Raw genomic sequence first — 22,396 nt, 5'->3', positions numbered from 1 at the left:
ACTTACACATCAGTATAAATCAGTCATATGCTGGTCAAAGACAGACAATGTGAAAGAATCAAAATGAAGGGCTTGCAGCACACATACAACCCAGCTTCAGACCAAATTCAAGCTTCTTGGTATTTATATAAACATTTACTAAAAACTCATGAGCGAGTGAGCCTGAAGAAGCAAAAGTAAAATGTTCTCTTGCTCTCCTTTTACTCCTTTGCAATACATTTTTTAAATATACGCTATGCAGGATTTTCCCTAAAAATGTGACCCACTAGTGTGCGGAAGTGTATTTTTCTGCAGAGACTCGGCCTTTGCCTGCATTTTCTTATTTTCTGTGTTCAACACGTTCATGAGCGTGTACCCCACAGCGCTCTGGTGAAGTTGGGGCTTTATAAAAAGGTAGTGACCAGGTGCCAGACCATAAGCATCATGCATCCAAGAGACACAGCACTGAAGAATGCAAATATAGCCTGGCAACGCCAAACGAGTGAATCTAGAGTTGGCTTTTACTTTCACTCTTGCTGGCAAGCGTGTTTGCAAACCGTAATAGCCCAACCTGCACAGTATACGATTTATAAATACCTAGAAGTTTTGAGTTGGTCAAGAGATATGTTTAAAGTTCTGTAAGACTTAGTGCTTTATGTATTTTAAGCAAAAAGTAATCGGCAAAAACATTTTTTTTCTTTTGTATTTTTGCCTGTATTTGACTTTTGAGATTATAAAGTGACAGGTTAACGTGTAAAGATATGTCCATGTTAGTTCTGACACGTTGTATTTTAAAATACAATTGTTTTCACCCATTAACTCGAATATTTCCTCTATACACAGCCAGTCCAAAGGGGGAGGGCAGTAGACTGACTGGTCCTGCCATAATTGAGAGCCAGATGATGTAAGGCCACTCTTGACCAAATGATGTGGTGAGACCTATTACCTTGCAGTGGCCAGATAAATAATGGCCAGTCAAAGTAAATGGCATGCCGGAAATGAGAGTTTCCATAATGTATACAAGAGCTGTGAGACAGAGAGCTGTAATCTGCTTATCAGCACCCGCCTCACAGTCCCAGGATGATGATGATGATGTCGCCTCCTGTGAATTAGCATTTCATTAGCAGTCTGCGTGCCACAGCCTGGTCAGATTACAGCTCGGCTCACACACCTCACTGAAGGCGACATATCGACTCGCAATATGGAATCAAGGTGTTGTAAATTTCACCAAGGCTTATCAGTGGCTAATATATCCTGTCTAATCCATGAGGGGAAATAAAGGAGCAGGGTGTGTAATCTGAGGCTGCTGAGCTGACAGTTCCCCTGGGACCTACACGCTGTCAGGCCGTCCGACGCACTCAGATACTTCCACACTGCTGTGTGAGCTCATCCGTCTCCATTACATTACTGTAGGTGTATATAGGGAGGTGGGGCCAAGCAGAGCTGCAAAGAAAGCGAACGATAGCTGCGTTTACATTTACTAAATTGTGTTATGTTTAGATCCAAGCCACGGACTTTCAGATTGAAGATGAGCCAGTTGTAGGCATGTACTGTATCTTGGAAACTTTCAAAAGAGCCTAAAACAGTAGACAGCATACAGAAAGGCGGCAGCAGGATGACTGAGTGCCTAGTTAAGTCATCGATTTGAGGTTGGCTCGACCTTGCAGCCCAGCAAGAGTGTGAGAGGAGAACTTTTCCCCAAGGAAATCAATAAAGTAGGACAAAAAAGTTTGTATCATGAATTCAGTACATCAGCTTCCTCGGGCATCAACTGAGTTCACAAGCTGCATATTCACAGTGTGGAAAACAAAGTCAGAGTGATGCTTGTGTGGGACGATTAAAAATATTCATCACTTTGGGAGGCTACTCATAACCTTTAAACAGATCTTGAATAGCAATAGCTTTATGTGTATAGCACTTAAAGCTATTTCTCTTTTTGACGTTCTGTAACACAGAAAGGGAATTCTTTATTAGCAGTCCTGAAATGTGATGTTGAAGAAGTTGTAGCTTAATGCTGTACCTTTTGATTGGTTTGCTATGTAGGGACACCCTTGTGCTGCTCTGCCCTGTTCACATAAAACACTGCATGGTCCTTCTACTCTCAGTTCTAATGAAGTGAACCCCTTTTCTTTAAATTTAGAAGCTGTAGACTGGATTTGTCCCAACAGAATGTGCTAGAAACGTGCAGTAACCCAATGTGTTCCCTCAGCGTGTGTGATGAAGGCTTTATATCGAACATATTCTTTCTTCCCTCCTTTCTCTTTGTCGCTTCTCTCTTTCTCTCTCCATCAGACTTCCCGGCCCCTCGGCGAGGGTGTCCACTGCCGGCAGTGACATCCCTCCAAGAGGCTCTGCGGTCAGTGCTGCTGGGAACAGACGCAGCCAGGGCTTCAGTGACAAGACCAAAGCCAACTTGAACCTGAACAAAGGTAAGGCTCATGTGCAACCACACACAGACACAAACACACTTAGTTTTGCCATGGATGGCTATAAATACCATCATGATAACTGTAACCTTGAGATGGCCTCAACAAATTGTGAGTCTGTGTGTGTGAGAGAGAGTGAGACACATTAGAAAGGAGACCGTAACCTTGCAGCTCTTAAAAATGTTAATGTTGCAGTGTTGAGGACAAATTTAAGGTGGACTGTGAATCCTCTGGGTGCCAGTTAAAAACACGAGTTTGCTCTGTTGCTTTGAGACCAGGAGAAAGTGTTAAATACATGCTAGAAAAAGATGCATGGCCCCTCAGCGTGTACTGTAATGCTGCACTGAAACAACTGTGTCCTTTCAAGAGAAAATTCCCCCTTTTAATGTTTCAGTTAACTCGGAACATTAATATTTCACGTTATGAGGGTAGAGCATTTATCCTCAGTTTCTGTAACAAACATTCGGTTGTTGGATGCTGATGTAAATGTATTCTCTGACTGCAGCCTCAGTGACTGGTCTGAACAGTGTGCGTGAGGAAAAACCTGTGTGTGGTTACTGTTTTAAGGACATTGTGTGTGAGTGTAGGAGGTGACAAGCTGTGATTTATTGGAGTTGCAGTGTTATAGTGACCTCCATTTGGCTGCTGTGTTCGTCCTCACAGGTTGAGAGGGTTACGGTCAGTGTGGCCTGCTCGGATCTGAACCACTTAGGGCATTTATGGCTGTGTGTTTGAATAAAGGAGAGCATCAGTCCGCTGTCATTAGAAACTGAAAACTTCTGCTGTGTTTAGTCTGGAAGAACAGTGCCCTCCTCCTGTTTGGTGAAGTCAAACCACCCAGCAGAATTGTCTTTAGGAGCTCTACTAAATTGGAACCATTTCAACTTTGTTTTTGAGAACTTGTGTTTCTGTCAGTTTGGTATTATACTACAACACCCAGTAGGCTTGTGCATTTGACTTTCAGTAACTTAAACAGATATAGAAAAATATGTTTTCTAAAACAGTTGTTCATCTTTTGTCCTGATGATTCAACCGGGAGAGTTTTGTTTTCAGTAGGAGGCGGAAATGTTCTCTCACACGTTTATTCCAAACTTCTCTGACCCAGTTTAACTCGCACTGCCCAGTGTTTTGAGTTCTGCAGCATACAAACTTGCAAGTGTGTTTGGCAGTATATTTAGTGAGAGCAGTGTTGAAATAGCTTCTGTCACAACTCAGTGGGCCAAGGCTTTATATAGACTGTCAGTGTTCACAGTCTAAACTCATTACCCTGCATTACACAGAGAATTCTGACCGCCCAGAGAGAAAGAGAGGTGTGTGTGTGTGTGTGTGTGTGTGTGTGTGTGTGTGTGTGTGTGTGTGTGTTAGTGAGTGAGAGAGAGAGAGTGAGACAGACAGAGAGAGAGAGAGAGAGAGTCTGTTGTCTGTGTTTAAAGTGACAAATTAACAGGGACCAACACTCTGAGCATCACTGTGGGACACTTATTCTGATGTGCAGCTCCATTGGAGATGGGAGAGTTTCTAGCAGACAGTGTTGTGTTCATGGACAGGTATATAAGAAATTTGCAAGGGTCAGTATCAAAGGAATAGTCCAACATTTCGGATATATGTTTTCTGTCTGTGTGCTCTTCACATTTGGATAAACTTGGCATGAATGCTAGAAACAAGTTCTATCTTGTTTGTTTAATCCACGCAAAAAACTGAAGTGTAAATACAGCAAGTCGTGATTTTAAAGAGTGTGTGTGCGGGACTATTTCTTGGCCTGGCCAGCAATGACCACCTGGAGTCTGTCACCATGAGGTTGCCAGGCTGCTTCGTGCCAAGCTAAGCTAGCTGGCTGTCAGCTTTAGCTTTATATTTATAGTCCAGACATGAGAGGGGAGTGATCTAAACCTGGGGTGAAATCGAACACACGAATTTCCCAAAAAGTTGAACTGCTCCGTTGATATTAAAAATCGTAGTATTTGTAGAAGTAGTAGTAGTAGCATTAATGTTAGAGATGTGATTGACCAATTAGTGAGCAAGGTTTCTCTAAGAAAGGACCGAAGCTCATTTACAAATCAATTTTGTTAAAAAAAAAAACAAAACGGTTTGCATAACACGATAATTTACCTTATCCTGGCAAACAGGTGTGCATGTATGTTTTGGAGCAGCAGACCATGTGATTGGAGGTAGGAAGTATGAAAATCACTTGTCAACCCCCCTCCTTCTTACTGTGTTGTTGACATGCTGCCAAGCTCCTCCCCTCTGCCATACCACCACACTCCTCCTCCTCCTCCTCCTCCTGCTCCTGCACTCTCTGGATGTCTGGCCATGGTTTGGGACTCTCCCATCTCCTCCTGTCCTTTTCTTCTGTCTCTGTTCCTCCTGGACATCTGCAGCACCTATGAGGTTTGTCAGCTTGCACTTGTAGATTGCCTTGAGCTAGGACTGCAGGTTATAGTCTCTGATGTAGAACTTGAGGTTTGCATTTGAACTTATAAAGTATGGTAGAGGATTGATTCAGTTTTAGAGGTTTGTTGTTGTTGCTGCTAAGCTGCAGAAAGCAGGTTTGTTTTTCTGTGAGCGGATGTCAGATCAGCTGCCCTGAACCTTTTAGTGAATAATTTGATTTGTTAGTAGTGAGGTTGCAGGGATATTGGTCATGTAATTAGCCAACTTTTTGCTTCATTAGTGTAAAACTGACACTGATTTAGAATTTATTTCACCTTTCCAAAGTGTCATTAAAAGTCTGACAGTGTGATCAGTCTGATATGTCAGTTTAGTGTTTGCCTTAAAAGAACATGGTGGGACACAGTATGTTATATGTGCTTGTTGTGAGGTTCAGATGGTTAGAGAGGCACCTGCAGCTTCTATTGTGAGGCCAGATCTGCTCTGTGTCATTGGCTCTGACACCAGAATGGAGTCACATTACCACACCGCTGTACAGTACAGAGACAGACCTTAATCTTCTCCTCTGCTCTGCATTAACATAAGGCGACAGCGTCTGGGTGTCCACCAAGTGACACAGAGCAGAGACACACACAGAGAGCAGGGGGCACCTGTGGTGGCTCTGTGTTTGTGTATGTGCATGCTTCTGTCGCTCATGTATTTCTGTGTGTGTATGTGTGTGTATGGCTGGGTCCCTTGCTGAATGAATAGCCTTCTGATGAGCTGTAGCGTCACTGTTTGAGTGTATTCATGTGGAGAAACTTTAAAAAGTTTCAGTCTCCACACAAAAGCCGGCTGTCCCGCTCACTTTTGGGAGCACAATGACTGAGGAGGGAGAGAGAGCGAGAGAGCGCAGGCTTCTGAAATCAGAACGTGATGAGTAAGCAAACACCTGCAGCCTCAAACTTTGTGCCAGTCAGATATGATTTGTGTAGATTTTGCAAATTAAAAGTCCATGGAGGTGTCAGAAAATGAAATAAAACTGCCCTCACAGTGCTCTCTCTGTGAGAAATCTTCTCTGCACCTTGGGTTTACAATCAAATAACACGTTTTCAGTCTTGCATGTGAGCAGGGCATTTTCAGGTCAGCAATTTGGTCGTTGACGGACTGAGAAGGTTCAGCTTAATGTCTTGTGACCAGTGTGAACATGAGAGAGGTTGGAGGGCTTGTGATGTCTAAACAGTGTCAGCCCACGCTACCTCTAATGCGTTTACCGCTTGTTTTTTTGTGGGCAAGAAATGGTCACACTGCCGTATGTTCGCTCCGGTCACCGGTCCTGCTGTTTGAAGCTTTTGAAGTTGCTGAGCAGAAAAAAACATCCCCCTCTCTTCTAAACTTGACATGCATGCACAGACATGTACACACACTCGCACGGAGATGAGCGTTGACACTTGTGTGAAATTACATGGTTTTCCTCGGCTGTAGAGGGGCATTAATACAAAGGAGCGCACGCACAGACACATGAGTGTGACCATCCATGAAAAGAGCTTTGGGTCCACTTTGGCTGATTTCCTTAAATGCCTTGATGTTATCAGGAAGGCTTTGAGAGGACTAGGCAGCTGGGCCAACCCTGAGACAGAGTCAGAGAGAGTGAGACAGTTTTTTATGGCAGACAGGGAGCGGAGTGGTGGTCTGTGAGTCTTTTCACCTCGGGTACTCCTATACCTACTGTCATGTTCTGCTCTTGATTTTATTCTCCAATGACTGCCATAATTAAGCAGTTAACTCATAAACACTGAAATTCTTTCAACATGTTTCCCCCAGCAGTTTAAGTCCAGGATCTGGCCCAAGGCTGCACAGGGTGGGTCATTAGGTCAGTGACCCATTCTCTGGGCATGTTAAGACTCTTCTGTGTTTATTTTTGAAGGAAAATTGCTTCCGCAAGTGCATTTTGTGCAGATAATTTAAAGCTGGTTTCTTAAATGCGGCCAGAGTAAAGCCAGATTGATCCATAGAGACCTGTCTACCAGGTCTGTATCCATTTGATTGTAGTTGTTGTTTTACAGTGTGAGGCTGTGTTTTTTATTTTATCTTAAAATATTCAGGCGGCTGTGCCTAAAATGAAGACTCACGCAGCATTTTCCCCTCCAAAATGAAATCTACCCCACCTTGTGGTTGCTTTGTTAATTGTAAGAAAAAGTAGCAGGTTGAATTTTAAACCAGAGGAAAACACTTGACTCTGACTTTGGCATTTCCTTAATTTGTGATGGACTGAGGTGTTGAACCTTGTCTGGAATCCTTGGCTGGGTTTATGATGCAACAGTGTCCAAGTCCATCACTCTCGTGTCACTTCTGACCCGACACGTTGAAGATTGACCACCTTCCTTCACCCTTAGCAACCCAACTGGAGCGTGTCAGTCCCGGTCAGCGGGTCCAGTCATGACAATGACCAGCTGTACCCAGTGTCCAGGGCCTCTCCATGTCCTGCCTTTCCTCTTCTGTTCCTTCCTGACCCGAAATCCAAACTGACCCCATTCACGGACAGCACAGGCCGTCCTGCTGGCCCACATCAAAGCTTCACTCATCCCAAACCTGCAGTGCCAGTCCCCCGTATTCTCTCAGCCTGTTCCATAATCACAGCAGGTCCCCCTCTCATTCAGCCGCCTCCAATGGGACTCCAGCTATTAGCAACCTGACCCACTTTCCCGATTGCTAACTGCTAGCACGGCTAATTGGTCTCTAATCAGTTCCTAATGGCTGCATTGTTTCAGGCTGCTCTCACTAAATGCTAAACAGGGGGAGAAAGGAGAGGCGGCGAGCGGGTGCCTATTTCCAATTAGGACATGAAAGGTGCTGAAAAAATGAAACAAAGTTGAGAGCCAGATGACAGAGGGGTAAACAAGTGGGTTGAGTGTTTAATATTCTGTGTAAATGCTGACTTAATGAGACCACATAAATAACATATGAATATGGAAGTAATGTGGCTAACGTGAATTAAAGGAATATTCACACATTAACGAATAAGCACTGTGAAAGTCATATGATTATTTTCTATCGGAAATATCACCATAAGTATTTTGAATGAATAGTTCAGCACTAAGTCTTATTTTGTTAAACAAAGAAAAGTTTAAAATCCAGTGGCGTAATGTAAAAAAATAAAAAATCCCCAATAAAAATCAACTTGGTTTTAAAATGTTCGAAAGTCATCATGGTCATCATCTGTCCCTTCTTCAAATCCTTGTATTTGGAAAAAAGGTTTAAAAACCAAAAAAACAAAAACAAAAATGCACACTATCAATCACTTGTCACTTTGTCCTTAAAATGTCTTAAATTCAATTTTATAAAAATCAGGCCTTAAAAGTCATTCAGTAGTTTTAAATTTGATTTTCTGAGGTCTTAGTTGCAACAAACATTTTATGTATCCACCTTTTGATTTATTTTTATTTTTCATTGTATTTATTCTATTTTTTTCTATTATTTTGTTCATTTTTTACTTTTATTTTTATTTTATTTTATTATATTTTTGGCTCAAAATGAGCCAAGCTCATCTGCATGATAGTCCCCATTTCTGATGCTACAAATCTTTAAATCTAACACTTACTAACACTGTACTTCATACTTGCACCTGTTGGCAAAATGTAGATTAACCTGACACTCTAATAACCACATCCCTACATAAAACCTACCTCTGCATGGGACCACATATATGTATATGTATGTATATATATATATATATATATATATATATATATATATATGTGTGTGTGTGTGTGTATATATATATATATATATATATATATGTACCTTTATACTCATCTGCAATGCTTTTAATAACAAAAGATGATTTGTCTTAAAATTGCTTTATAATGATCTTTGAAAGATCTTATAAAGCTTTAAATCTAAGTGTCTGATACCTATTGACACCCTGCTTGTACTTACTTGTTTCAGTCCTCAGATGTTCATCAGGTAAAATTCATACAAACAGCACCAGGGCCTTCGACAAATAGTAAAAAAACATATTGGAAAATGCGTCTTGCCACTTAAATTTAGAAACAAGACTCTATGGACTCTATAACTAACAAGAATTACTTAATATGATTTAGAGTTGTGGGGATATTGCTCAATTAATAAGCCAATCTTGCTACTTTGGTGTGAATTTGCAGTGTATTAAGAACCTAAACTCCCATAGGTCTAAGGTGTGCAACACAGCAGCAGCAGGGGCTTAGAATAAATATGAGTCAGTGTGTGTATGTGTGTCAGGTATGTTGCAACAGAACTGTTATGATTAATTCCTCCCAGTGCTCCCTGCACAGGCCCTCACTCTCAGCGGCCGTTGGAGTTTGAATATTCAAATGTTACTGGTCTGAACTGTGTGCTGCTGGTAGCACCCCTCTGCACACACTGACAACCCCAGCAGCTCTCAGGATACTCTAGTTCACTCTAGTTCTCACAGTAAGAACAGTGACTTGACGCCAGGGATTTCAGCTCTTTGCTTGCTCCTTCAGTTTTTGGTAAGTGTTCTTGTTGAGATGCTGTTGAGTCACTTGTTGCAGATTTAACCCAGACAGTTTGTTTTTGGGTGATAAATCTGTGACAATGGTTTACAGGAGCATGTTTCCATGACAAAAAAGGCTTTCTGTTCTGTTAAAGTTAAACTGTGTTTTTTATCCCATTTATAAATCTAATTTACAAGAGGCTGAGTACATGTAACCAGATGTAACCAGACAGTGTTTCTTTGTAAAGCACAGGGACGCTGACCAAAAGCAGCCCTTATAAGTACAAGCCTTATAAGTGCTGCAGCACTGCTTCTTGACTTGGCCTGCTTGGCAAGACTTTAAAGCACTTGAGTCTGCGCCTCATTGTTTTTATACAAAGTTTGTGATGGGCTCCTCTCATTGTTAGTGCTAAGGAGTTTTTAACAGTTTTGGTGGCCAGCCTGATGGAAAGTAATGGCACGTTGGGCTGTATCAACACAGGCCACCTCCAGGCCCTTATAAGGCCACTTTGTGTGGGGTCAAAGATGACTTAGCATCTGGTTTCTCTTCTCTCCCCCAGATCCTCCCTGTGCTTGACTTCTCCTCCTCAGCTGTACCTTCCTATCTCATTGTTTAATAAAATGTCTCTTTTCTGGTGCAGATTCCTCAGAGGGCATGACCTCACAGCCTTCAGTGATGACTGAGCATGCTCCGTCATCTGCAGTGACTGTCAGCTCCTCCACCAGCATCCCCGCTGCTACCTCCGCTCAGATTCCTCCCCCATCGTCATCATCTTCATCCTCTTCCACAGCCATTCCCCAGCCCAACAGCAAGCCCTGGAGGAGCAAGTCGATGAGCTCCAAGCACATCTCTCCTGCTCCCTCCTCCACCAGCACCCCCGCGTCTGCCATGCAGCCCGTCAAGCAGGAGAAGGACGCGTCCTGTAAGGCTGCCCCGGCAACTGAAGCTCCCCCTAAGGTTGTCGCTCAGAAGTCAATGCTAGAGAAGCTTAAGCTCTTCAACAGTAAAGGAGGCTCCAAATCTTCCACCTCCTCCAATGGAGCAGGGGCTCAGACTGACAATGCTGCCCCAGCAAGGCAGCCCGGAGCAGTGCAGGTGGAGAGAGCCGAGACTGGCTCCAACACCGACCCCATGGAGGAAGATGATGGCAATGTCCGTCCAGGAATGAATGGCACCAGCAACGGGACGGCCTACGGAGCAGCTCCCTCAGCAGGTACTACTGTGTCCACAACCGCCAGCAGCCCCAAAATCGCCCTGAGGGGCATCGCCCAGCGCACTTTCAGCAGAGCTTTGACTGCCAAGAAGGGCTCTGTCAAAAGCACAGAGAAATACAAGGAGAAGGAGAGAGGGAAGGAGAAGGAGAAGGAGAAAGGGAAGGAGGTGGGGAAACGCATCTCAGTCTCCGACAGGACAGAGCTCAGGGGTGAGGAGCTTAAGGAGGAAGTAGCACCTGTTGTAGACACAGACAGCTCAAACAAAAGGACCTCTAAAATCACCAGCTTCATTCCCAAGGGGGGTAAAGTGGCCAAAAAGGAGAGTTCCACCCCTGCACAAAGCGGAATACCAAAGCCAGGAGGCAAAGCCCCGGGAGTCGGGGGGAAAGCTTCCTCAGTGAAGGAGGCGGGGGAGAGGCCTCGGAGCATGCGGTTAGGAGGGGGGCTCGCCATGCACCGCGGACCCCTGGACAGAGACAGGGACAGCAGGCACTCCAGCTCCACCTCCAGCCTGGCCTCCACAGAGGGAAAGACCAGCGCCTCCCCTGTGGCAGGTGGAGGCACTACACAGAGCACAGCCAGCAACACCATCAGCGTGCAGCTACCTCAGACTCAACAGCACCACAGCCACCCCAACACGGCCACCGTCGCACCTTTCATGTACAGGTGAGACCACACAGACTGAGCCTGGGAACACATGTTAAAGCAATGGAAAAAATGGTTTTCTCTTTAGTATTTCTCCATCACATGAAACATTTATAACAACATGAGTAACAATCAAAGATACAGTCATGAATAAAGGCATCATTTATTATTTGAATAAGGATTTAAAGGAGCAGTGTGACGAATTTAGGGGGATCCATTGGCAGAAAGTAATTGCTGTATTCTTGTCAGCTGAGAATGAGCCCTTCATACCTACATAGGCAGCAGATTCCACAGAGTCCGCCATGTTGCACTACTATGTTTCTACAGTTTCCTGTGGGGTGAGGGCGAGGGTATTTAGGTGGTTGCAGTCTGCAACCTCACCAGCAGATGCCACTAAATCCTACACACTGCTTCTGTAAGACTTCAGTTACCACAGTCTGCTTTATCAGGACTGTGTGGGTGATTTTAATCTCAGATTCAACTTAAATTTCAACTCCATAGATCACAGAGACACACCATTGACAGTAATAATTGACAATCCATAGTTTATGTGACAGATATTAATTTGAAACAAAAGAAAAACATGCAAACACTTGAATCAACAAAAAATAGAGACACTTTTATTGCAACGTCTTGAAAAAAAAAAAAGGAAGATTAAAGGGGAACATCACCTAAAGTAAGAATTCCAATATGTTATTTCCATGACCGAGAAAAGTTCAGTCAACATTTGTGAACATGAGCTACTCTCTCTCTCAAAGTCAGAAACCACAGAAGGAAGTCTCAAACTTGGGATGTCATGCTAGATGATATTTTTGGACTGTCTTAGACCACGGGAATAACATATAAATTCTGAAAATGGGCGTAGTTCCCCTTTAAGATCCAGACCAAATATAGAAAAGCAAATAAAATGCAGTACAGAATAAGATAAAGCACAGGCGTTCATGTCTCTGTATTAATAGATAATATTTCTGTATTGGGTCTGCTGCATTGATTTTTTTTTTTTTTTTTTAAAGATATTTTTTGGGCGTTTTAGCCTTTAATTGATAGGACAGTTTAAGCGTGAAAGGGGGAGAGAGACAGGGAAGGACATGCAGCAGAGGGCCACAGGCTGGAGTTGAACCCAAGCCGCTGCGGCAACAGCCTTGTACATGGGGCGCCTGCTCTACTACTAAGCCACCGACACCCCTGCTGCATTGATTTTAATACTTTTTGAAAACTGTCCATTGTGAGTCAGATTGTGTTCCCAGAGTGCAATGCTAAATCCGAAGAATAAATTTAGCTCATGTGTCATAAAACACTGATAAAACAAAGTCATTAAACCATTGCACACTCTATTCCGACTATAAGTCATAAACATACACACAGCACATTTTCCTGGTATGGCTGAATTCTTCAGTGACGACTATTTGAAGTTGGCAAATATTTGCCGGAGTGTATTTGTTCAGTCGTATACCTGATAACAGTTCTGAGTGAGCTGTTCTTGACCAAATAACTACACAAAGGTGTATAAACTTCTGGCTAGGACTGTACAAGTCAAAGCTTGTGAGATCTCTCAAGTCATCTCATATCTGATGTTTGATTCTCTTACAGCATCTTAAAGCACAAAATCTAAATCTAGCCATCTGCGAACTGTTACCCAGGAATGTCACATCTGTGTTTGTTCATGTGTGCATACGCAGAGTGTTTTGTCAGCATGTGTGTGCACATGTATCTGGGCAAGTATGTGCGGATGTTGTGTGCCTCTGACCTCTGTCCCGGTCCCAGTGTGATAAGGAAGGAGGTCCCTCTCGTTCTCCACTCATTAGGCCCCTGACACTTCCTGCACCGCTGCCCTTTCTCTCTGTACATCCTGACCTGTAACTAACCAGCCCACATCTCCAAAACACTCCCATCCTCAGTGCTCAGAAATGTTCTGTTTTTGCTGTATACCTGTCAGGTAGCATTACCAGCAGGATTATATCACCTCCACCTGTCAGGAAGGGTATGTTGGACAGAAAATGAAAGAAAAAACAAACGTAAATTCAATGTTCATATTGCCGTTTCTCTCACCTGCTAAGGACTCATAAACTAAAAATAAAGCACCCTGTCATGAACAATAGGCCTAGTCCACACGTATACAGGTATTTTGTAGTCTTTTCTATGTGTTTTAGCCTTTCATCCAAGCGCAAACTGGGTTTTAGGTCCTGAACTTTTTGTAAAACTCTATCCAGATCATAGATTTTCAGAAACTGAGTTCCCAGTGTTGACATGTAGACAGGAAAAATCGAGTTTAGGGCTTGTATCACCTGTTATCTCCTTTGTGAGGCATCAGAAATGAGGCAACATTTTGTGCAAAGGCAGATGTTGCCAAAATAGTGCTGGTTCTAACCTAGCTAACAGGGCTTTTAAAAATTTACACATAAATGTACAGTTACTCTTCCACTATATTGAGAAACAGGAGCGTCAAAATGTGCTACAGAAATCTGTGCTACATAATCCATCAATGACACAACACAGATCTTTTCAGGCTTCTAATTGGCGGACATGGCCTTAGGGTTTGGGTTATATCACCCCCTCTTGGTCTGGCATGTTTTTGACAGTGCTTCTAGTGTGTTTTACGTTTTCATTTAGACAGAGGTTTTTTTTAAAAACAGCATTTATAAAGACATTTTTTGAAAATGAAGGAGGAAAAACCCTGTTTTCAAAAGTATCCGTATACGTGTGGACTAGGCCATAGATCTTATCCAGTAAGTTTGTTAGTGCATGAACACAACCTGAAATTTCAACCAACATTAGGTAATTTAACCAGATGGTAAAGAAAAGTTTACATGCTGTCACTTTTTTGTGGAGCAGTGTGGGAGGCAGTAAGAGCTTTTGATTGGCTCTCACACTCAGAGAGAGTGTACAGTAGTCAACAGGGACAAAGTCTGGGATCAGGCAAAGACCAAAGGCTGTATATAACTGAGGCATTCAAACATCATCGTCTCAAAAAGCCCCAGCCAGTGCAGCGGGTGAACTGTATTGATTTATCCTTCAAAGACAACCTTTTTTTTTACCGGCATTTGGGGCTTAGCAGCCACTCATTTTGGATTCCGGTCACAAGACTTGAAACACAGCAGATTTAATTCTTAATCAGGTTTATCCCTCTTTCGTGACAATTTGCTGAATATTAGGTTCCCACTAAATGCACAATAATTCAGAATCGATGATATCTGCCCCCTTTGATCCCTCAAATTATTTGTTTTCCCAGATCCCAAACAGACGGCGAGGGAACGGGGAACACTGAGTCCGGCTCAGGAGGAAGAGGTGGAGACGTTTCCTTCACTAAGACCAGCCAGCTCTCCATCGAGGACCTTTCAGGTGGGTGATCACTGACAGTGAAGAGTCTGTCTTTGCTCAGTTTATTTTGCTGGTAAATATATCTGAGACTGCTTCTTTTTGTCTCAGGTGAAGACCCAGAGACAAGGCGGTTGCGTACCGTCAAAAACATAGCAGACCTCCGGCAAAACCTGGAGGAGACCATGTCGAGCTTGCGAGGAACTCAGGTCACACACAGGTAAAAATGATTTGTTGATGTTGCTGATTTTAACTGGCAGTGACTTGTGATTCAGCGCTGAGGCAACCTTCTCTGTGTTTGAGGAACGTTTGGAGCCATTAGTAATTTAACAAGCTTGTTGTTTACCTTTTTTACTTCTTTATTATTTCAAAAGTTCAGTTACATATTGTGATTCTTTGAATTTTCTGTCCCAAAGTGCATGTGCAACATGTGCAGTAGGTGACAAAAGAAATGCAGTATGTTGGAACTTTTTCCAAGAACAATTACAGGCACAAGCCATACTGTTCAATGCATGTCTTTCAAGTTGGCAAAGCTACTATAAAAGGACACACTAAGAAAAATAAACTTAAAAGTGATTGGTGATTAATCAAGTGAGGTAAATATGAAAGTAATTTTCTGTTCACCCTGTCAATTCAGCCCTGCTCATTAAGTAGTTTCTAGTGTGTTTCCTGTGGAGAACAAAACTCCACTGTGTGGGGATCATCAAAGTGAAGCACCTTACAATGGCCGCTCCGGCTGAGTGGTAAACAGGCCAAATCAGGATAACTGCTGGGGATTTGAGTCAGTGACTGAACTGCCTCATGGTCAGCAGACTATGTCTGTCTAGGTTTACAGGTATTACCTCCTTTTTCTCCTCGCTGCCGTTTCATCCTTCTTTTGAGGGATCTTTTGCTTTGATCGCAGGGCATGTCTTTCATGTCGTCTTTGATTCAGGTTTTGCTCTTATCGCGCTCCCTCCCTCAGAATTTTGACCTCTGCTCTGGCCTCACGTCTCAATGCTGACCCAGCTGTCTCGGTTTAGGTTAGGCTCTGTTGTATGGGTTAAATGTCCTGTTTTGCTGTTTTAGTTTTTTCTTTCTATCCATCTGTCCACAGCTGAGATTATGCAGGCCGCCACTGCTAGTGTGGCAGTTTGTTTGCCTGTACTGTATCTGTTGGTGCACAAGAAACAGATGATCTGGTTGTGGTGGTGATCCAAATATGTGACCTCTCATTGGAGATCATTTTTTTAATCAGTACAATCACTATGAAACGACAGGTAGAAATTAAATTTCAAATCGTTAAGCCATCTGTTGCAGTAGTAGCTCAGAAATTCATTGAGAGGTTTTCGTTCTTCAAGTGCAAATAAAAAGACTTTGATTAGAATCTGATCAGAAAACATTAAAAAAAATAGATTTAAAGGGGCGTCCTGTTTGTTTACATGTGGATCACATTGTCTTTATTCTTTCTTCTCTCTTCTGCTCAGCACCTTGGAAACCACCTTTGACGGCAGCGTCACCACAGACATCAGCAGTGGCGGAGGTGGCAGTGGAGGCAGCAACAACAGCGGAGGGGGTCGGAGCATCCTCAGCATCACTTCCACCCGCCCCTCCCTGGCATCATGGCGGCTGGGCCAGTCCAGCCCTCGTCTGCAGGCGGGCGACGCGCCCTCTATGGGGAACAGTTACGGCGGCCGGGTGGTCGGCAGCCAGGGAGGACGCTACCTGTACCCTGGACATCTGCGGCGGCAGCTGGCTGGCAGGGGAGGAGCTCTCTGCAGCGTGGACCTCGGAGACAGAGCAGGGGAGGACATTGACCTGGAGGGCATCGCCGTGGACGTCACTGGATACATGAGCGATGGAGACGTGCTGAGCAAGAATGCTACACGCACTGATGATGTCGCTAGCGGGTAAGTGAAATGCACTGATGGAGACTTTTTAATCCTACAACAGGTTTGGGAATTGCTAATGCTGAAATTTTTAGATGCGGAATTGGTGAACTGATCTGCAGAAATTTACCTGACAGCAGTTTTGTTCATTTATTTAAGACAAATGCCAAACGTTTGCTGGTGTTCGCTCTTCCAGTGTGAGGGTTCGCTGCTTTTTTCTGTTTTCTAGCATTGTTATTTACACTTTTTGTTTTTTGCTTGATATTTTAGTATGTCCCCTCAGGCTCTGGGAGCTTGTGACAGGCAATTTCCCCTAATTTCAGATTTTATATAATAAACTATTAATTAGACAAAACGAAAATATCAGTAGATATTCTGATATTAAAACAATTTCAGTTGCAGCCCCAGATATTGCCACCTACCATGCAACAAATGCAATGTTTTTGGGGGGTTAAGTGAGAGAGACACTCAGCACACTGGCTGATTATGTTACAAGATAATAACTTTAAATTGTTCTTCTGTAATTTGATCTCCTGTGACTGAGTAAACCAGTTAACACAGTACCTGATTCTGTATTCAGTGTCATTAAAAATCTGCAGACTGATTCACAGTGCTTTAGATTATTGGTAGATGATTGATTTGTTTAGACATCCCTTGGTAGGTGAGCAAGAAACTGTATCTCAGACACTCCCTATACATTTCCTCTACACCTCCGCTAGCACAGCAGTGTACTCATTAACTGGCAGTTATGTCATGAAAAGTATTAATGAGTTACTTTGTGCTATGAGAGCATCATGTGTTGATAGTTAGATATTTCTGTCTGGTTGACCATGTGACCCCACAGACTGTGAGTTGTCTGGAATACAAACTTGCCAGAAGAGGGCGGTAGTGTTCCTTTTCTCATTATTCCTGCCTGTAATCCAAGTGCCAGATGATATCTGACAGTTAAGCCGCAGCAGCATAAGCAACATTTATTATGTGTAGCACAGATCCCACAAGTATCCCATCTCTCAGTCTGCAGCCACAGTACTGCTGATACGCCGATAACCTGTTTATTTGCTCTCTCAAAACCACTGCCCATGTTGTAACAGGCCTTCTGCATACCTTGGCTGTCACACTGTGCAATTTAAACCTCTACTGTCGTCTGTGTTATCAGATGAACTTGTGAAAGGTGCCAACTCGCCTTCACATGGTATCGAAAAGCCAGAGACGTAGAGACCAGGGTCTGGTATTAGAGCTGCTGCAGGAATTTGCTTGAGTTCAAATGAATGCTAGTGTAGAAAAGAGTTTATGAGCTCTGGGAAGCAAAGTGATAAGACATCTCTTAAAAGCTGGAGTAGGAATTACTTCCTCTGACCCCCATGGGTTTGCACTGATTCACCGTCAGCCCTGAAGCAGCTGTACAAGTCGAGGGCGCTAAGTGCTCTTGAAGTACTTGATATGTCTGAATCTGTGTGCAGACAAAGGCCAAGCCACAGCCACACCTGGACAGGTGAGTGATTTGAGCAGGCGAGCACAGCCATTTGCTTGCTCTGAAAACTTGATATCTAGGCTGGGTCGGACTTGTGAGGAAGGCAAGGAAAAATATAGATAATTTCCCTCTGATGATTTTTGGTGATCTGATACTGTTCAGGCTGCAATTATAGACTGTTTGCAGTCATTTGTATTGACTGATTGAATCATTCAGCCTGAAAAAATGCCATCACAGCCATCTAAAACAGACATTGACGGATGACCTCCCCCCACCCTTCTCCACATCCTCAGGGCATTTAGCGGTTAGCTCCATCACAGCCCTGTTAGCATCCACTAACTGGTTCTTCCAAACAGGGGTGGGATGTTTACCCAGAGAGGAGGAGCTGGCATTTATTTTACAGAAGCACACTCTCACAGTCCAACTCCTCTCCTTCACTTAACTGTCAGTGAAAGAGTCAGTTCACACAGAGTTGAAAAGAAACATATTTTTGGTACCCAGCCATGCAGATAGCCCTGGTTTTATTTGTGCAGGCTTTGAGATATCTTTCTCTCTATGTAAGTATATATCATTTATTAAATCAGGTAAAAGTCTCATTGTGTTTAAAAATGTGGTCAAGAGTGACGTGGCCAAGCAGAAAGCTTAAACATCATTACAACAATAAATACAAGCAGACATGTACAACTGTTACACGCCACAAATGAGGAAGCACAACATCCAGTTAAAGTACAGTACAAGAAAACAGTTATAATACATAAACTTGTACAATTTTCTTAAACGATTTCAGTGAAAATTTGATGAGCATTTACATTGAGTGCTATGTTCTCGTTCCTTTAAGGTTAACTTAAATTCCTCATAGTAATCAGCTCCTAAAATGGCAGGTCCTTCTGTATTTTAATTCAGGAAGAGTGTAGGTTTTCACCTCAATACAATGGAGCATTTCTTTTTTTTGAAGCAATGTCTCTGCCCCTCCTGTGATCAGTTTTCATCAGAAGTATTTTTCCCAAAGAAGTAGTCCCCATCAGTCTCTCCGGTGTCCTAATAGAGACAGTTTTTAATGCTTGTAGCATGGCAAATTAAATTCAGTTCACCCTCTGATGGACTTTGAAATTTCAAAAACATACATCAGAACATAACAACAGCGAAAAAACATGGCTTAGTGACACCATAAAATTTATTTTCAACATATCTCACAGTTAGAGAGTTATTTAAGTAAACAGTTATTGGACAGACAGCTGATTACAAATTCTATTAATTGGTTCATTGTGTCTATATCTATAGCTATACTATATTCAGTGCCATGTTCTGTCTTTGGGTTTTGGACTGTTGGTCAGGAAGAACAAGCAATGTCAAGACGTCACGTTCAACTCTTAGAAATGTTGCCAATTTCTTTAATGTTTTTTATTTATTTTACCAACGAAATTATTAATTAAAAATTGAGAGCTGACTTGATAATAAAAACAATCATTAGTTGCAGCTCTAGACTTTTAAAAGCCATCTTAAATGCAGACCAAGATCAAGTCAGCCTCTATTTGTTTTTCATCCATGAGTCCAACAACAGACAACATGACTGATGACACCACATTTAGTATCTGCATTGTTTTTCTCAAATCTCCACCCCCCTCCTTTATTTTTCCTCGCCACTTCTCTGGCCCTTAGAGACATGAACACCCCCCCCACCCCCCCCCACCCCCCACCTCCTCTGCTCGGGGGTATGTTTCCCGATCTACCCTGCTGCCCTCCCCCTTCCCTCCCTTCCTCCCACCTTTCGCAGACAGACCCAACCTCCAGCCAAGAGGGTAAAGCATGTGGAGCTGAGGAGAGCGGCTGCATACCAACACTGAGCTCCCACAGACTAACACACACACACACAGTCAGGCTGCACATGGACACATAATCTTTACACGGAGAGTTCACTGAGACTGCTCACTCACTTCTGATATCATCATGATCAAACACGCTCTCACCTGGTGATATTACTCACGTAGCAGCAGATTACGCACACAGCTTCAGACCTGATAACAGACAGTAGCCAGACGGTTGAAAACGAACACCTTTGCTTTGGAGATTGTTATCAACACGGATCAACCTACACCTGGACTTGTTTATTTTGCTTTGGACTAACTGTGTTACCATGTATGAGGCAGAAAGGTACGTCACAGTGTTTCAGACTATCTAGACAAATATCCAAAGCTGCAGAGGGGATTGTTTGTATTTTTTCCCAGAGCGTGACATTTTGTGAATTTCCTCCTGTCAGTAGCACACAGCGTGCAGTCTTAGTACGTCAAATATTTCTGCAGTTTCATTTACTCAAGAACTTTTGCTTCTTTCAGTTGCATGGCTGTGTAAACTGCACCTGGCTGCTTGGTTTCAGCCTGTAAACTGTCTTGTTTGGACACGTTTCTGCTGCCTCAGAAGGTTACAGGTTAACAAGCATCTGAAACAGGATGCTCCCTTGACAGGGAGGCTCAGTTACTCATTAGTGTGAAGGATTAATATGTGTGTGTGACTGTCCAGCCATCTTCAAGGTGACTTTGCTTTGGGATGATGGATGCTTCCCATAAAGGACAGCTTGCCCCCCTCAGAGTGGGTCCTCTGTCTGAGGAGGATCCCACCATTCGTCACCTGTCTTCATTGTCTCTTGTGACTGTAACAATATGCTTCACAACAAGTCAGTAACGGGTGGTCCGTGGATCATTTGATTTAACTTTGGTGGTGGTCATCTTTGCCCAATTTATCAGTATGATCCCCCAAAACAATTCCAAATACTTGATATAGTACCTTAAAAACAAGTAGTAGTTACAGCATGAGACATTAAATTTAGCTCTTTGGCGCATGGTAACAAAATGCTGAATCTCCATGTTCAGTTTGGACCCTTGGTAATGGTTAGCAGACGGCTGCCAGATGACCCGAGAGGGTAGCCACAGCCTTTATACTGCATTTATGTTCTGGTGAGAAAGTGCAACATCTGGTACTTTCAGGTTTGTTTCTAAAACAGTATTCACATGCTGTTGGGTGCAACAAATCAGTCCAGTCTGCATCATATCTGTTTTCAATCCCTCCAGGATTTCACAGGCTTTTTTGGGAGAGATTGTTGCAGCCTAAAATGCCTGATTTCACAGCAGCTTTTCTATAAAATTGCAATATTTGTTAATGTTTTTAGGCTCTTTTTGCAATGAAAGTGCAGGAGCATGTGAAATTGTGGCGATTTTAGTGTGCAAAAAATGTTGATCAAATCCAAAGGCTACTTGCTCTAGTGAGGATAAAATTGCATTAATCTGACTTACCTTGATTCTGTTAGCATGTGCAGTAGATCTGGATGCAAATGCTTCCTTCTTGGTGATTTGTCTTGTCTAATGACAATGCTCAAGCCATTCTCTGGGTCTGTTTTGTGTTAGAAAAGTGTTTGTCAGTCAATGATTTTGGTTAATGTTCCACCACAACGTCGCACACAGTGCAAAACAATTTACCACTGCTTTCGTGCAGAACATCAGGAAACTGCCTTGCACGGTCTTTAGCAGTAATTTTTGTTGGTAAATGTGAGACGTTCATGTTGCACACGTCTGCAGCTTCACAACTAGAAACAAGGAAATTAGTTTGGTGATGTATGCGGGGGACTGCTTTGATTGGCGAACACACAACAAACTGAAATTTGTGGAAAAGTTGTGGTGATTTGAAAAATTGCAAGGTTGTGCAGAATATACTGGGATTGGTTGAATTTGTATCCATCAAAACATCCTGGAGGGGCTTTGTTTGATATCACCACAGTGAATTATCACCCATTGCTGCAGTTCCCCTCAACTCTACAGAGCATTTTAGCATCTTTCAGCCTGTTGTTTTGGTTCACCAGCCTGCAAACTCAGCTCATTTCTAGCAGAAGCTGTGCTGAGTGAAAACAAAAGCTGGTGAAGAAATTAAACATTTATCAGCTGAAAAGGAAGTAAATAGAGACCAAATGAAAGGAGAGTGAATATACAATATCTTATGGACACAATGAGTCTAAATTAATCCTTATGTCTCCTTGATCTGCTCGATGTGTGAGGATAGCATATTCATAATAATCACTTAAATGTGCCGTTGTTGTGTTTTCAGTTTGTTTTGATGCCGCCAAGTGGCCAAAAAACCCCCACAGTCATCGCAACTTTAAAGACAATTCATTCGTAATCGTAGTTGCAGCTGTACTTATCCTAAAGGCTGCAGCTTGTTCAGCATCTGCACAGGTTTGGTCTGGTTGCCGTTAAGTCTCTGTCTTGCAGCTCAGATGCTGATTGAGTTTGACTACAGGTTACACAAAGGAGCTCTGTCTATAGGAAACACTGTACTCTGTGTATACAGTATATATAGGCATACATGTGTGTTTGTGTGTGTGTGCTAGGTTGCCTCTTACTGAGATCCACGCAGAGATAACACAAAGTGTTTTAGTGGTCAAACTCTTGCTGGGGCTTATTTTTCTACTTGCTCAACTGCAGAAACTGAATCATCGCAGTCTTACACAGAAAGCATTCACCGCTCTGAACGGTCCAGCCTCGACTTTAAATCAGCAAACATTTCATTAAATTACACCTGGGTTAAATGAGTCAATATTTAGTTCCATTAGGAACCTCCTCCACGGGTA

The 22,396-nt window shown here is 42.9% G+C and overlaps 1 protein-coding gene across 8 annotated transcripts in view; it reads left to right on the top strand.

Annotated features, from left to right (window-relative positions):
- The window catches only part of nav2a (neuron navigator 2a), a 305,157-nt gene that overhangs the window by 219,551 nt on the left and 63,210 nt on the right, over positions 1-22,396 (top strand). For 7 of the 8 annotated variants that reach the window (XM_078173805.1, XM_078173798.1, XM_078173804.1 and 4 more), the window contains 5 exons: positions 2,272-2,408; positions 9,909-11,148; positions 14,357-14,466; positions 14,554-14,662; positions 15,909-16,331. In XM_078173805.1, the coding sequence (XP_078029931.1) occupies positions 2,272-2,408; positions 9,909-11,148; positions 14,357-14,466; positions 14,554-14,662; positions 15,909-16,331 (2,019 nt within the window). Of the gene's footprint in view, positions 1-2,271; positions 2,409-3,068; positions 4,794-9,908; positions 11,149-14,356; positions 14,467-14,553; positions 14,663-15,908; positions 16,332-22,396 lie in introns of those variants that run through there. The other variant, XM_078173809.1, reaches the window with a different exon arrangement.

Source organism: Epinephelus lanceolatus, chromosome 2, assembly GCF_041903045.1.
Source record: "Epinephelus lanceolatus isolate andai-2023 chromosome 2, ASM4190304v1, whole genome shotgun sequence".
Taxonomy (NCBI): domain Eukaryota; kingdom Metazoa; phylum Chordata; class Actinopteri; order Perciformes; family Serranidae; genus Epinephelus; species Epinephelus lanceolatus.
The sequence above is the reverse complement of the archived record's forward strand: the minus strand, read 5'-3'. Positions and strand labels throughout refer to the sequence as shown.